General features: G+C 45.5%; 1 protein-coding gene across 3 annotated transcripts in view; it reads right to left on the bottom strand.

Annotated features, from left to right (window-relative positions):
• The window catches only part of Susd4 (sushi domain containing 4), a 111274-nt gene extending 99752 nt beyond the window's left edge, over positions 1-11522 (bottom strand). The window contains exons 1-2 of one of the 3 annotated variants that reach the window (XM_048357315.1): positions 11367-11522; positions 10538-10723 (exon numbers count right to left, since the gene is read on the bottom strand). In XM_048357315.1, coding sequence (XP_048213272.1) covers positions 10538-10688 — 151 coding nt within the window. In that variant the 5' untranslated portion in view covers positions 10689-10723; positions 11367-11522. Of the gene's footprint in view, positions 1-10537; positions 10724-11366 lie in introns of those variants that run through there. The other 2 variants (XM_048357314.1, XM_048357316.1) reach the window with 2 other exon arrangements.
• Between the last annotated feature and the right edge of the window lie 2624 nt (positions 11523-14146).

Below are 14146 nucleotides of genomic sequence, written 5' to 3'. Positions count from 1 at the left end.
GGCAACACAGCCTCCTCATCCAGAATGATCTTATTAGCTTCTCCTCCACACGACTCTGCCAGGCTCCGTGAATGGCTCTTCCTCTTCCGCCATCCCCACATCCAGCCAGCTGCCTATCCTGTTAATTCTCCCCCTCTGTATCTTTTACCTCCATTTGTTCCTCTCTACTTAAAGCCCTTGCCATGTCCCTCCTGGGTCTATGCTATTGTTTCCCAACTGGGCCCCAGAGACTATAAATTTTTGGAGGGCAGAGCTTTGTTTCCCTTTGTATCCCTCACCTAATCTCTGATAGATACACAATAAATATTGAATAAGCAAAGTTCTCTCAACTTCTCCATCTTCCACACTACTAAAAATGCTAATTTTTTAAAGATCAGATCTTGTCATGACCCTGAAAGATCTATTTTGCAGGTTCCCCTTTCCCCATGGTGTACATAACCTTCAAGTTCCCAAGCACTGTAGTTAGCTGGGCATGTGGGTCCAGCCTGCCCTCCCACAACTCTCCTCCTGTCTCTTCCCTATTTGTCCTTTTCTAAGGCTGTCTGCCCTGAACTATTCCTAGTTTTCAGTAATACTCTTTCTCATTCTGAGTCTCTGTTCATGCTATCCTTTGTCTTGAAAAAATCGCCTCCCAACACCTCTGCCTGGAAAATTATTTTATTGATCAAGACTTGGCTCAAACATCTTTAGAAAGCTTTTCCTCTACTCCTTCCCCCTCCCCAGAGTCTCCAAGAGAAATCTCCACTATAGAAGCTACTGTACCATGAAGCTACTGTATCATGACGATTAGCTCTACGGGACTGTGGGGGTCCAGGCTCAGGGGCTACCCAGTGAATGAATGCCTATGGCACATGTTTCTCTTGGCCAGTGCCTCTATGTAATGTTACATATGTATTATGCTATAGCCTCTCAGGACAAAGGAAACTCTTGGGGAGGCTAGACCAGGCATAGTGAATGTAGTCAGCATTATTAGTTTGTTCTGGATGAAATTGATCCCTCAGATAGTTGTGGTACTTTGCTCTGTTGATGGGCTTGACTTCCACAATAACAGGAAAAGTAGATAGATCATCTCCCTTTCAGGCAGATGGATAATCTCCCTTTTACAGATAATGAAACTGAAACAACACACGTTACCATCCCGCTGCCTTTGGTAATTTATCAAGGAACCCTAACTGAGTATTTTCTGTAAAGTTCTAGACCTTTCTAGGTCTTTGTTTCAAAAGCTGAAAATACACTTAAAGTAATTATTGAAAGTAAATGAAAAGTTAGGCATTGATGGTTTGCACCTATAAATCCTAGCTACTCAGGAAGCTGAGATTTGAAGATCATGGTTCAAAGACTAATCAGGGAAGGAAAGTTTGTGAGATTCTTAAATCCAATTAACCATCAAAATCAAAATGCCAAAAGTAGAGCTGTGGCTCAGTATAAAGCACAATCCTTGAGGTGGGGAGGGAGTAAATGGAAGCCAGGAATTGATGGCTCACATGTATAATCATAGCTACTCAGGAGGATGAGGTTTAGGATCACAGTTCAAAGCCAGCCAAGCAGCAAAGTCCCTGAGACTCTTACCTCCAACTAAAAAAAGCTGGAAGTTGAGCTGTGGCTCAAGTGGTACAGAGCCACTCTTGAGTGAGAAAGTTAAAGGACAGTGCCCAGGCCCTAAGTTCAAGCCCCAGTTCTGGTACACACACAAAAAGCAAATGAACATCTCCCAACTATAAATAAAAAGATGATAGGGGGGCTGGGGATATAGCCTAGTGGCAAGAGTGCCTGCCTCATATACATGAGGCCCTAGGTTCAGTTCCCCAGCACCACATATACAGAAAACGGCCAGAAGCGGCGCTGTGGCTCAAGTGGCAGAGTGCTAGCCTTGAGCGGGAAGAAGCCAGGGACAGTGCTCAGGCCCTGAGTCCAAGGCCCAGGACTGGCCAAAAAAAAAAAAAAAAAAAAAGATGATAGGGAACAGTCTGGTCTTCTGTTATTTCTCCACTCTGTTTAAGTATAATTAAAATACAGAGGAAGCCCCTCTATTTTGTTTATGCTGTTATAACCTGGTCTAAATCTGCAGGTATGATTCCCTTTCCCTCCCCCCCCCAAAAAAAACCCTATTAATTTAAAATGCATCCTTGGGATTCTACTGTTGAGATTCAGACTTAAGTAAATAGAACCCAACTCAAAGGCCAAAAGATAACCTCTTACAAGTTTAACCCTCAAAACCTATCAAATTTCTACAAAACAAGTAGATCCTGTTTGTCTTCTGGAGAAAAATTAGAATCTTCGGAGTACTTAAAGTCCAAAGAATTCTTCTCCACGCTAAAAATGTGAATCTGAAGGCTACCTACACCAGTAACAATGCTATGTGGACACCTAAAAACCTTTTCTTAAAAGAAACTTCCTCTTACTGGCTCAACTAATTCAACCAGCTATATCTGTTAAAAATGAAACCAGATCCAAGAAATAAGGTCTTTTTGTATTTTGTTATTCTCCGAAAGGGAAAAAAAAAAAGCATAGAGTATGTGAGGGACCTTCCTTGTTAGGCTCTTCTTCCGCACTAGAAACTCCAGGAGATAAAAGGCACCAATTCCAAATAGAAACAGGAGAGAGAGCTAGAAGGAGCCTTCATTTCTAAAGAGTCTCGCTCTAATTCATCCTCTCTCTTGAAAAGCTCAATGTATTGGAATAATGATAATCACTGATCAAATGTACTGGGCTCTGTAATTCCTCTCACTTCTATGAACCCAACTCCATTCTAGAAACTGGGCACAGGCACACATGCACAGATAGGGGTCTGTAGGTTCTGTTCTAGCGGCCCTGACCTATGAGGCCTGCACATGTTTATGCTTCACAGTGGAATAGAGAAAGGCTCACTCACTGTGGTGCTCCCAAGCTTAATGTTATTTCCAAATCATGTCAAGGATTATTTTTGTCTGACTTTTCTGATGTTCCCCCGTTTACCTTGTTTAAGATTGATAAAGCAATTACTATACTCCCAATTAAGAAGCTATTTTAAAATGCACTTTAATTTCAGTTTGTGAGCAACTCACTTAATTATTTCTATTTGTTCTTCTTCTAGAATAGACAATTTCTTTTCTCAGGGTAACACAGCCATCTTTTTCCACAAAAAAAGAAATATTGAACCAAATTCTTCCCTAATGTGCAACCTCATGTAATCCAATGTGCCTTCCTAGATAGCGGAGTGAGACTCATATCTCTTGAACATTGTGTGTGTGCGCACGTGCACGCATGCACATGAGCATGTGTGTGGTGTGTACATGAGAGAGAGAGTAAGAGAGAGAGTTTGTACTAGGGCTTGAATCAGGGTCTCATGCTCTTGCTTGGCTTGTTCACTCAGTCGAGCCACATTTACACTTGAGGCTTCCTGGTGGCTAATTGGAGATAAGAGCCTCTCAAACTGTTCTGCCAAGGTTGTCTTCAAACTAGGACTCTCAGATTTCAGCTTCCAGAGTAGCTAGGATTATAGGTATGATCCATCAGTGCCTAGCTCAAACTATCACATCTTATTCCTATTTCATATTTAACCTTTTGGGAGGAATTAGTACTCAGGTTTATGAGTCTCAGATACCATTTTCCCTTACTTTTTTGTATATACTAACTAAATTATCATTGATAATATACATTGAAAAAGACAGCCTTAAGCCTTAGTCAATAACTTTGTCTAACCAAATGTGAAACCTAGAAGAACAACCTGTCAATGTCTCTTGAAATGTAGAAAATAAACAAGAGGAAGATAGCTAAAATCTCCTGGTTTACATGGTCCAGAAATGAAAGGTGGTGAGACACACAGGAACTCCTGGCAAGCTATTATACTCTGAGCATATATTAGCTAAGGCGTCATTTAGTGCTTGGACAGATTACATGAAAAATAGCCAGTCCAAGAAAAGCTGTCCTACTGAGAGCAACAAACTGCTCAAAGAATCACAGATGTAGAGGGCAGGGTGGAGTGTCACAAGGAGGGGACCACACATACCAGCTGTCTGTTCATGCCTGCTTATTCCTTCCCAACAGGGATGCATCCTTCATGCCCTTTCTGACCACCTTCCTCAAACAGCCCACAAGACAGGTTTCTGGTCTCTAGTTTCTCCATTTAGGGCCTAAGGTTCAGGCACTCTGACCTTTGCTGTCCTGGAATCTTGTTTGTTTTCTGTGTTTTTCTCCCCATAACACCAAAGAATTCCCTCGTATCAGCGTCAGAAAGGCCAACTTTTGAAAGATAAGTTTGAGTCAAGTATGATGAATGGGAGAAAAAAATGTATTTAGGATCTTGGATTTCCATGCTGTTACACACTAAGAAAAGTCTAATGAACAAGACAGACTGAGTCAGATGACCCTGCAGAAGAGGCCTTGGGTTCATCTTCTATAAAGTAAGCATTAAACAATAATATCTGCCTTGCCCAGTCACTGTGAGAAATTAAACGAGCTAGCAAATATACATATGAAAGCAGTATAAATACTCTATAAATGTTTGCAATTAGAATCAATAATGATTCAGAACCTTCTATCAATCACTCAGATACTGGACACTTTAAAACTTCATCTTATCTGATCCCAGTCTTTCACGACCACCAACAGTTGAAGGATTGTTCTTGAGAATGAATAAATGGTGTATCCAGTACATGAGAACATAGCACTTCTTTGAAATTTGACTGTGTGTATAAATAAATTAGAAAGTCTGTTCACTTTGCCTATTTCTTTCAGAAGCAAGCTCCCAGTGATCTCTTTATACATACGTCTAAATATATGGTGATTTCAATGATCAAACACCAAATGAGCTTCAAAATTAGGCAAGGATAAACAGAAGCAATCTGAAATCTCACTTTCCTCAACTGTATCAATAAGTACCATTAGTTTTTAAATGGAATTTAAATGGAATTATATAAAAAAATTGTGCAATCCTTTTGTGTTTAAACTTTTAAGAAGAAACCAACCCTTACTTGGATGTTTTCTCAGGAAAAAGGGTTGGGTCCCTTTCAAAACATACACGCCTAGGGCATACAACAGAGAGAAACACTTAAGTCTAGGCAGAAAAAAAGACTTGTGGCTTGCCGTGGATTTTAGAACCCACCAATTCTTAAATGGTCCCTCTTATTGTTCCCCCTGCCCCCCAAAACCAAGGAGAGCACCAAAAACCATGCAATGTACTATATGTCTTCCTAGTTTTATGTGAAAATCCTAAGATTACTGCTCCAGCCCAAAGATAAGTTGCTATTCCTAAATTTATTGATAGCTATGGAGTCCGCCACAGATATGTCTTTATGATAGTTTACTTTATAAGCTAGGCACAGTAAGAGATTAAAACAATACAATGCCAAAATACAACAATTATACCAATATACTGTAATAAAAATCATGTAAATTTCATCTCAAAATTCCTCACTGTAATGTACATTAGTCAAAGGAACAAACTCAGGCAAGAGTTCATCATGCACCTCAGAATGGCATGTGATCTAAAGCTTACAAATTACTTCTTTGTAGAACTTTCCATCTAATATTTTCCAACTACAATAACAGTTGATGACTGCAACTGAGGTGAATGAAACGGTGGAAAGCAAATGTTCAGATAAGGAGCTACTGTAACCTTGAAACCAAAGAATATTAGTGATATGAATCAAGTTAGTGAAATTGAGTCACAGAGAAGTTATGCAACTGGCTGAGGCTGAACTTGAACTCTATCAGTCCTACTGAAGATGCAAAGCCCTTGTTCCTTTTCCACAAAGGGCAGGTCTTCTTGGCCTTTTGAAGGCTCTAGAAATAATTCCTCAGCAAACACAAATAGCGTAGGTGCTTTTCTTCACATTTCTAATCAGTATTTACTGGAGGGAGATCTTCACCTACACTCATCATTACTTAGGAATTAAAGAGCCACTGATAGTCTCTGACTTGCCTCTTCAGGCCTCTGAGATGAGATTTTTTACTTGTTATATGAAATCTTTCTGCCTTCAAAAGCTTTCAAATTTCACCCTGTGGATAAATCAAAAGAGTTTCCATGCTACTTATGTTAAGGCAGGTGTTGTTGAAAAAAATTTACATTAGAATTTCAATGTCAATATTGGGACCCTTTTTGCAGAATGAGTTAAATGCAATCTGAAGTTATGGATTTTACATGTAATGCTGCATGAAATGCTCATATTCTCTCATTTTCTTTCTTTTTTTCCTTCAAGACACTAGCATCTAACAAAGCAACCCATCACTCCAAAAAGAATCCATTCCTACCTACTGGTATACAGCTCGATCCTGCGGCTCCATGACCCAAAGGAGGCCTCAAAGAGCTTACGTCAGCCACATGGGAACCATGACTCCAGTGTGCAGAGAAGGTAGACTGGACTGAGAGACTGAACAGACGGACTTGCAAGCAGAGAAAGAAGCTATGTACAGCAGCTCCCTGGGTGTTAAGTCCCTGCTCTAAGCCCTTCAGAAGACTGCATGCTGTGTGACATTCAGTGTCCTCACTGGAGCTTCTAGAACACTTACAATAAGACACAGACCTATTTTTCCTTCCATCGCACTGGTTACATACAAGTACACTATATTTGGGACCATCAGGACTATTTTCTGCTCCTTGAACAGTCCCATCCCATAACCACCTTCACACCTTTGCACAAGCTGCTTCACCCATCCCACCCCATACTAAGTACCGCCCCTTCTCAGGAGCCTTTCCTGGTTTTCCTCCATCCTTCTAGACCACTCCAACTGGATGTGGCCACAACTGCCATCAAAGTTTGTGCTTTTGTAACCCAATCGTAGTAATTATTTTCTAAAGGGTATGGCAGTAATTTGGGAATTTTTAAATCTTTTTTTCTTTCAAATAACATTAGCTACAGCACTACTATGTGTTAGATGCTCTACGGGATACTGGGACACAAAAATGAAAATGTCAAAGCTCTTTTTCTCAGAGGGTTTGCAATACTCGGAGAGAGGGCTATACCCAAGAATTTACTGACCAGGAAAACATGAAACATATCATGGCATTTGAGTTGGGAACTTGTCCCTTGGGTAAAAAACAGAAAGCGAAGGAAGGTTCTCCCAGGCAAAGAGAACAGTGCATGCTATAGCCCTTGGATCAAGGTGGGGTACAGGCACTCAATGCTAACTAAGTGAATAAAATCAAAGGCCTCATAGAACAGAGCACTGTCTTAGTCCTTTATTCCCTACTTCTAGCTGTATTATTGAGTGTCTATGTGATTTCCATCCCTCACTTCAAACCCAGAAGTTCAGCAGTAGCATCCTCATTCTACAGATGAGGAAACTGAGGCTTTCAAGGCCAAAGACCCCAAAGTTATTAAGTGGCAAAGCCCCAGCTGAGATTCTAATAATCAGGAATTCAAAACACAATCTGTAGAACAAATTCTTGGCTTTCTTTCTCTGAGCCTGGACAGTGGGCTCTGAGAATCCCTCAAAACCCAGCAGGCTTCTGCAAAAGCAAATGGGGGCAAAGGAAGAAAAGCAGCCCAAACTCATGGTCCATGTAGACTCTGGAAACAACAGAGCTCTGTCCCGGTATAAATCTGGTATCAGCCCCTCAGAGTATTCCATTTTAATAGCACAAATGAGGGCCCTTCTTCCTAATTTGTAAAAGATAACCTGAAGAGCCTCGCCCAAAAGGGACTTCTGCAGGTTCTTCTAGGGCTCAAGGAATTGAATCGGATCTCTGGCTTTCTAGAACAAAACGTTTGGTTTTGATGAGAGCTCTTTCCCCGCTTTTCCTTTGTCTGAATCATTTTCTCTATTTCTCTCTTTCTAGTCCAGGCTTTTTCTGTAATACTTGTGTTGGGTACAAGCTTTTTTCCTCCTAGCTGAGACTATTATGTCTTGCTATTGTGGTGCTCCTTTCCCATTGAAAGCAATCAAAAATGAAAATCCACATTTCAGAACAGTGTCTATTAAATATGCACCTTCTTGTGGATTTGAAAAAAAAGAAAAAGAAAAGGGCTGATTTTCAGCTCTATGTATCACCTACAGGTAGATGCTAGGTGAGACTTCTACTTCCTAGCAGGTCATTTGTATTTGACAATTGAAAATCATGCCAGAAAGTCTGCAGCCAGAAGCGACTTCCTTTAAGGAATGCCTTAGTCTGAAGCACTGCTAATTAAAGTGTGATCTTCTCACCAGAAGCAAGTGCTTCACCTGGGAGCTTATTAGAAATGCAGACTCACGAGCTCCATCCCCAAGCCAAATGGGTCAGAATCTGCCTTTTAACAAACATGTCAGGTAATTTGGATGCACAGTAAAGTTTTAAGAGCATAGATGTAATTGGGGTGGGGTAGTAGGGTGTGTGTATGTCTATGTATGTCAGTACTAGAACTTGGGACCTTGTGCTTGCTAACTAGGTGCTCTTCCACTTGAGCCATACCACCAACCAGCTCAGCACAGATAGGAATTAAAATGCATTTACTTTTATTGTCATCCTGAACTATCCCCCACCCCATGTGTGTTTCTTTCCAAAAAAAGAAAGAGAAAAGTCTCTGTTTAGTGAATTCCATAGGATGTCTACCATCACTCTAAAACGTTTATTCATAGAGGAAATCTGAAATGGTAAATATTCTAGAAATCAGTGTCAACCCCAAGAGTTCAAGGTGAAGCAAACAAAGCTGATGACTACTAGACTTTCTTCAGTGTATGGATACCTAAAAGGGAAACACTGTGGAAGTGAGAGGTGACAGGCAACTGTTTATCCTACCCTCTTTTCTGAGACTCTGGATCACTCACTTAGCATATTCTCCTCAGAGAAGGGGTGGAAAAAGACTCACTGTATGGACTGCACAAAAGACAGGTGAGTCTAAGAGGACATACGGTGTGCTGAGCATGAGGAAGCTTTGAAAGCCCAAACAGGCAGATACAAGACCACAGCCTTTAAGTTTAGGCTATGCTCAGACCCCACACATCAAAGAACAGTCCAAACATACCTAGATGAACTCAGATTAACCATCTGTCATCTACATGAGAGACAAGGACCAGGAGTATGGGAAATCATATGGATCTGATTGGAGGGAAAGGGAGCTGGAACTGAAAGGGGAAGAGAAAAGGTAAGAGAAAACGGGAGGGAGAGACCTGCTGCTCATTGGTATGCTGCCCATGGATGCCCACTTGCTGGAGAAACTTAATACCAGAGGAGGCAGAGAGTCTCTGACCAGAGAGTCCTGACAGGCCACATCGATGCTGGCCAGGCCTCACATTTGACCTTATGCTCTATGAAAAGGGGCCTGCCTCAGATAGTCCTATTTTAATAGATAAATAAAGCACTAGAAAGTTACTCTTTGCTAAGCAAACAAACCAACAAAAACACCCTGTAGCCTCACCCAAAGCAAGTGTTTTCTCCCTATTTCTAAGAGATTTGCTCATCACAACCAACACTTTCATGCCCTAGGCATCTTTCAGATGTCTAAGCAGCATACCTGAGTTATTGATTACCGTAGTTAAGGTCTAAATTGTTACTCTCCCCCCTTCACTTTTTCTAATCTTTCACTCATTTCCCCCCATCTTTGCCTTCAGATTCTCTCAAACAGCAATATTTTCAAACACAAAAACAAGCAATTCTTATTTCTCAATGAATGGTCATTTGTTTGTATCCCAACAGTATTTCAGCTCTGGGAACATCCTCTTTTAACTCTTCAGTTCACCCCAACAAGCTCTCAAAGACAATTTGGAATGGGCAGGAATTAAGGACAGCACTGCCAGGAAGATGCTTCAGCTCTGACATACAGACAGGAGCTCCACCAGTCTTCACCATATCCAAAAGACAGCTCTCTCCCTCACAATCAAGTACTATAGACTAGCCGCAGGCAATTTTATTTAGGCTAACTTTCACTTTCTAGAAAGGTACTTGACTTGATTCCCCCACCCCCCCCACCCCCACCCCCTGTAAATCAGACCCCAGTGAGCTAAGCCATTTTCCAGAAACACACCTGAAGTAAAACCACCTCAGCATCCTCTCCTCACCCTCAACAAGCACAGACATGAACACACAACCTCCAAGAAAGAGAAAGTTAACTTTAAAATGAACCCCTTCCCTCTGCTAGTCTGGCTATGCTTTGAAATCTTCACATCTGCGGATAGTTGACAAACTTACTTCTCTCTCTCTCTCTCTCTCTCTCTCTCTCTCTCTCTCTCTCTCTCTCTCTCTCTCTCTCTCTCTCTCTCTCTCTCCTCTGCTCTCCTCTCCTCCTCCTCCTCCCTCTCCCTCTTTCCCTCTCTCCCTCTCCCTTCCTCTTCCCCTCTCTCCTCTCCTCACTATCTGCCAAAGTGGAGATGGCTTTATTTTGTCCTTTCTTCAGAGAAGGCAGCCTGGGCTACTAGTGGGGTGCCTCAGACAAGGTAGAAGTGTTAACCTGTGCAGGTTCCAGAGGAGAATTTCCTGGGAACTCCAGAGGTTTTGAAGAAGGCTGGGACACTGGGATTCTCGGGTTCTCAGGCACCCCTAAACTCTGGACTTATGGGGGAGGGGGTTGGGCCGTCCAGGCAGCTAAGACTCCTCTCCCTGCTGGGCCATCCTGGGCCCTCCACCACAGCGGGGGTCACTCACCACCCGTGAGCTGTGCAGGGCCGAAGCACAGCGCCAGCTGAAACCACAGGATCACGGCCAAGAGTCTCTGGGGGGACTGAGGCTGCTGCTGCTGCTGCTGCTGCTGCTCTAAAAATCCATCTCCATTGCTCGGGTTCATTCCATGATACATCTTTCATCCACAGAGGGCATCCAGCTTGCAAGAGTCTGCAACCAGGAGGAGCAGAACACGACATACCCGGTTACCCTGGGAATCCGGGGCCACGCTCTCCCTCCTCTGCCCCGGGGACCCCACGCCACGGCTCCGAGGACTCTATTCCTGGTTCTCCCCTGCGCGGCCCCCGCCCCCTTTCCCACGGCGCGACCCCCCCCTGCCCCGCCACCCCCGCCCCCCGCACGGGGCACACGAAGTACCCACCACCGTGGGATGCTGTGCGTGCGGCAGGGGTGGAGGAGGGGAAGGAGGGCAGGGGTGAGCGCACATGGGCTCCGCGCCGGTCTCCTGGATTCACCGGTTGTGACCACGATTGCAAAGTCTAAAAGCCTTCTAGCATCTCGGGGCTGGGAGAACACTTTTCCCCGGGCCTATCCATTTCACTCCTGAGGAATCTCTCGGGGTGGCACCGGTTTCCTCCAGCTACTTCTCTGGGTTTTCCTGGGATCGGGAGGGTCTTGTCGCCCTAGTCCCCAATAAAATTTCTCTGCGCTGTGAAATGATTTTTTTTTAATTTAAAAAAAAATTGCTCCCTGGGGGAAGGGGAGGGAGCAAAAGCAGGCGCCAACTCGCCCCCTGCCCGGCCTGCGCGCGCCTCGCTGGGGTGGAAAGCCCCTTCCCGGCTCTCGATCTTACCTGTGGGTCTCATGCATGCAGCTCCCTTCCCTCCTCCGCCTCCTCCCCCCGCCAGGCTAACCCGCATCTGTGCGCGACCTCTGCCGCCGCCGCCGCCGCCGCTGCGCGAGCCAGCGAGCGAGCGAGCGAGCGAGACACCAGCCTCGGCGGCGGCCGCGGCGCCCGGCTCCAGTGCCCCCGCCCGCCGCGCGCTCCCTCCCCAGGCTCTCCCTCGAGCGGGAACAGGGGTGCGGGGAGCGCAGGGTTGGGGGGGGAGGGGGAGGACGGCGGCCCGGCTGCGCGCCCCCGGGGAGGCGCCCGCGCGCCCGCTACCTGGATTCGTGGGCGCGCGCGCGCGCGGCGGCGCGGAAAGGGGGAGGGAACGAAGGCAGGGGCGCGCGGAGGCCGGCACGCGCCTCCTCCACCGATCCGGAGGGAGCGGAGCCCGAGGGCAGGGGAGGGGGGGGGGGCGGTGCGGAATCTGTGAGGGCGAGGAGGGGGACGGGGCCCGCCGCCGCTGCCGCTGCGACCAATGGGAAGCCGGCGCGCCTGCACCTGTCGGGGCGCAAGTCGCCTGGCGGAGGCACACTGAACACACACACACACGTACGCACGCGCGCACACTCATGCACACACACTCACACACGCATACACTCAGGCCTGCAGATGCTGGGCTGCAGCTCCCAGTCGCCATTGTACGCTGGCCTAGCTGCCCGCCGCGGCCTCTGCGTGGCCTCTGGTGCCCCCCAGTGCGCGGGGCTGAGCAGCGCCGGGGAGTACAAGGCCATAGATGGCTGCGCCTCAAGGGGTCCTGGGTCCCTGCCCTCGGGTCCTTGGCCCAGGATGCTCACGTGACACCGACAGACTGGGTTAACTTGGGTGGGGCCAGGCTGGGGGCATCAATTGCCAGAGCCTCTTTTGCTACGTTACACCACCCCCAAGTGTATGTGTGAGTGTCACACACACACACCATCTACATGTGCAGAGGCTCTACTAGTCTGTTCCAAGCTGAAAAGACAATCTAAAGGGGGCTGAGAGATACTGACCGCCTTGGTATTTTCCCATTGCCAAAGGGTCCAGACATAAGGAGCTAGCTCTCTTGGCAGGCTTTAGCGATGCCTTGGCCTGTCCCAGCCTTGCATGAGAGGCGCTCCCGGGAGAGGGGGTGCAGTGATGGGGGCTACTGAGGAAGTCTGGGTGCGGGGGTGGGGGGATGGGAGGGTTCTAGAGCAGTGGACAGGCACCCAAGAGGGTCAGGTATGTCTGTCCTCCCAGCTCCAGCTCCGGCGGGAGGGCGGGGTAGTGGGGGAGAGAATTCCCTGGTGGGTATGCCCTTTCTGGGGACTGAGTTCAGCCAGGCAGCAAGCTGGGCTCCTCTCCACCTGACCACCAGTGCGGTTCTGCAGAGATAGGCCTCCCTCTGTGGGCTAGGTTCAGAGGGCCCTCGTTCCAGCCGCGGTGATTAAGGGGTGTGAGCTAATGAGGTGGTGCCGGCAGGCAGCACTTTAGAACCAGTAGCACTCCATTATTCCGTAGCAATTTGTGGATATGAAAACCGTGTTTCTGATACAGCTCCCAAATCATCCCGTCCTTCTATCGACTTTCCCAAAAATCTTACATACTGAAATTACAGCTTTTACTGTGTCGACTCTTACCGAGAGTAATTTTAACAAATTCTTGCAGGATAGATTAGCTTGAATTTAGTAGATAAATCAAGCTCAAGATTTTTTTTCCTTTTGATTTGTAAAATTGAGATGGCAGCCTTACACAGAATAAGTTTAAAATATTCATTAACACAAGTATATCCCTACTAAAGTGTCTACATTGGGGGTCCCAAGTCCTACTTCAACATTCTTCCATGTTCCCAAACTCCTGTTCCCAGGGTCCTAAATGTCCTCTACAGATTGAATGTTTATATTTTTCAGTAAATATTCTACTTCCTTTTAAGAGCTACCAAATCACAAAGTTGGAAGCTAGTTATTGACGGTACATGTGTGCTTATACAATCAAAAGAGAGGTGTGTGTGTGTGTGTGAGAGAGAGAGAGAGGGGGGGGGGAGATTAAATTTAGGGCCCTTGTGCATGCTCAGGCTATTCCTAAGCTATATCCCCAACCAGTTTTAATTTTTTTTTTGTTTTACATTTTGAGACAAGCGTTTCCAAATTATCTGTACTACCCTCAAATTCACTAAACAGCCCAGGCAGACCTTGAGCTTGCAATTCTCCTGCCTCTGCCTCCTGAAGAGCTAGTGCCATCACACCTGGTACAAGTAATATATCTTAAGTACGATTGAAATCTGTTATTTAGCTGGAGCACAATTTATTTACATAGAAAGTATTAGGACCAGAAGAGTATCTAAATTCCCTGGATCCAAGTGTAAAATCTATGCTTAGTCCCTTGTCTGACATTTCTAAAAAGTGGTCATCAGCCTCATCTGACCCTTGTTGAGGAAGCCTGTTGTATTTGCTGACAGCACTTTTAGACAAGCCTTCAATACCTGGAACTGAATTCTACCCTCCCACTCCTTTTAGCCACTATTTCTGGCTGCTCCCTCTGGCCTGCACAGCTAAACCAAATGCCTTATTTAAGACAGCATTTCATTCACTTGTAGATGGTTTCTTGTTCCTTTGAATCTTCCCTTCTCTAGCTTATACACAGTCACTTCCTTCAGCTTAACAATTCCCAGAATCCACCAGCCTGTGGCCTTTCTCTGCATGTGACTGGGTTCCTCAGTACTCACCATCACCAACATTCAGTTTGTTTCAGAATGAGACACTGTGTTCCCTCTGGGTTCTGACCAG

The sequence above is a fragment of the Perognathus longimembris genome, chromosome 11 (genome assembly GCF_023159225.1).
Source record: "Perognathus longimembris pacificus isolate PPM17 chromosome 11, ASM2315922v1, whole genome shotgun sequence".
Taxonomy (NCBI): domain Eukaryota; kingdom Metazoa; phylum Chordata; class Mammalia; order Rodentia; family Heteromyidae; genus Perognathus; species Perognathus longimembris.
This window is presented reverse-complemented; position numbering and strand designations above follow the sequence as displayed.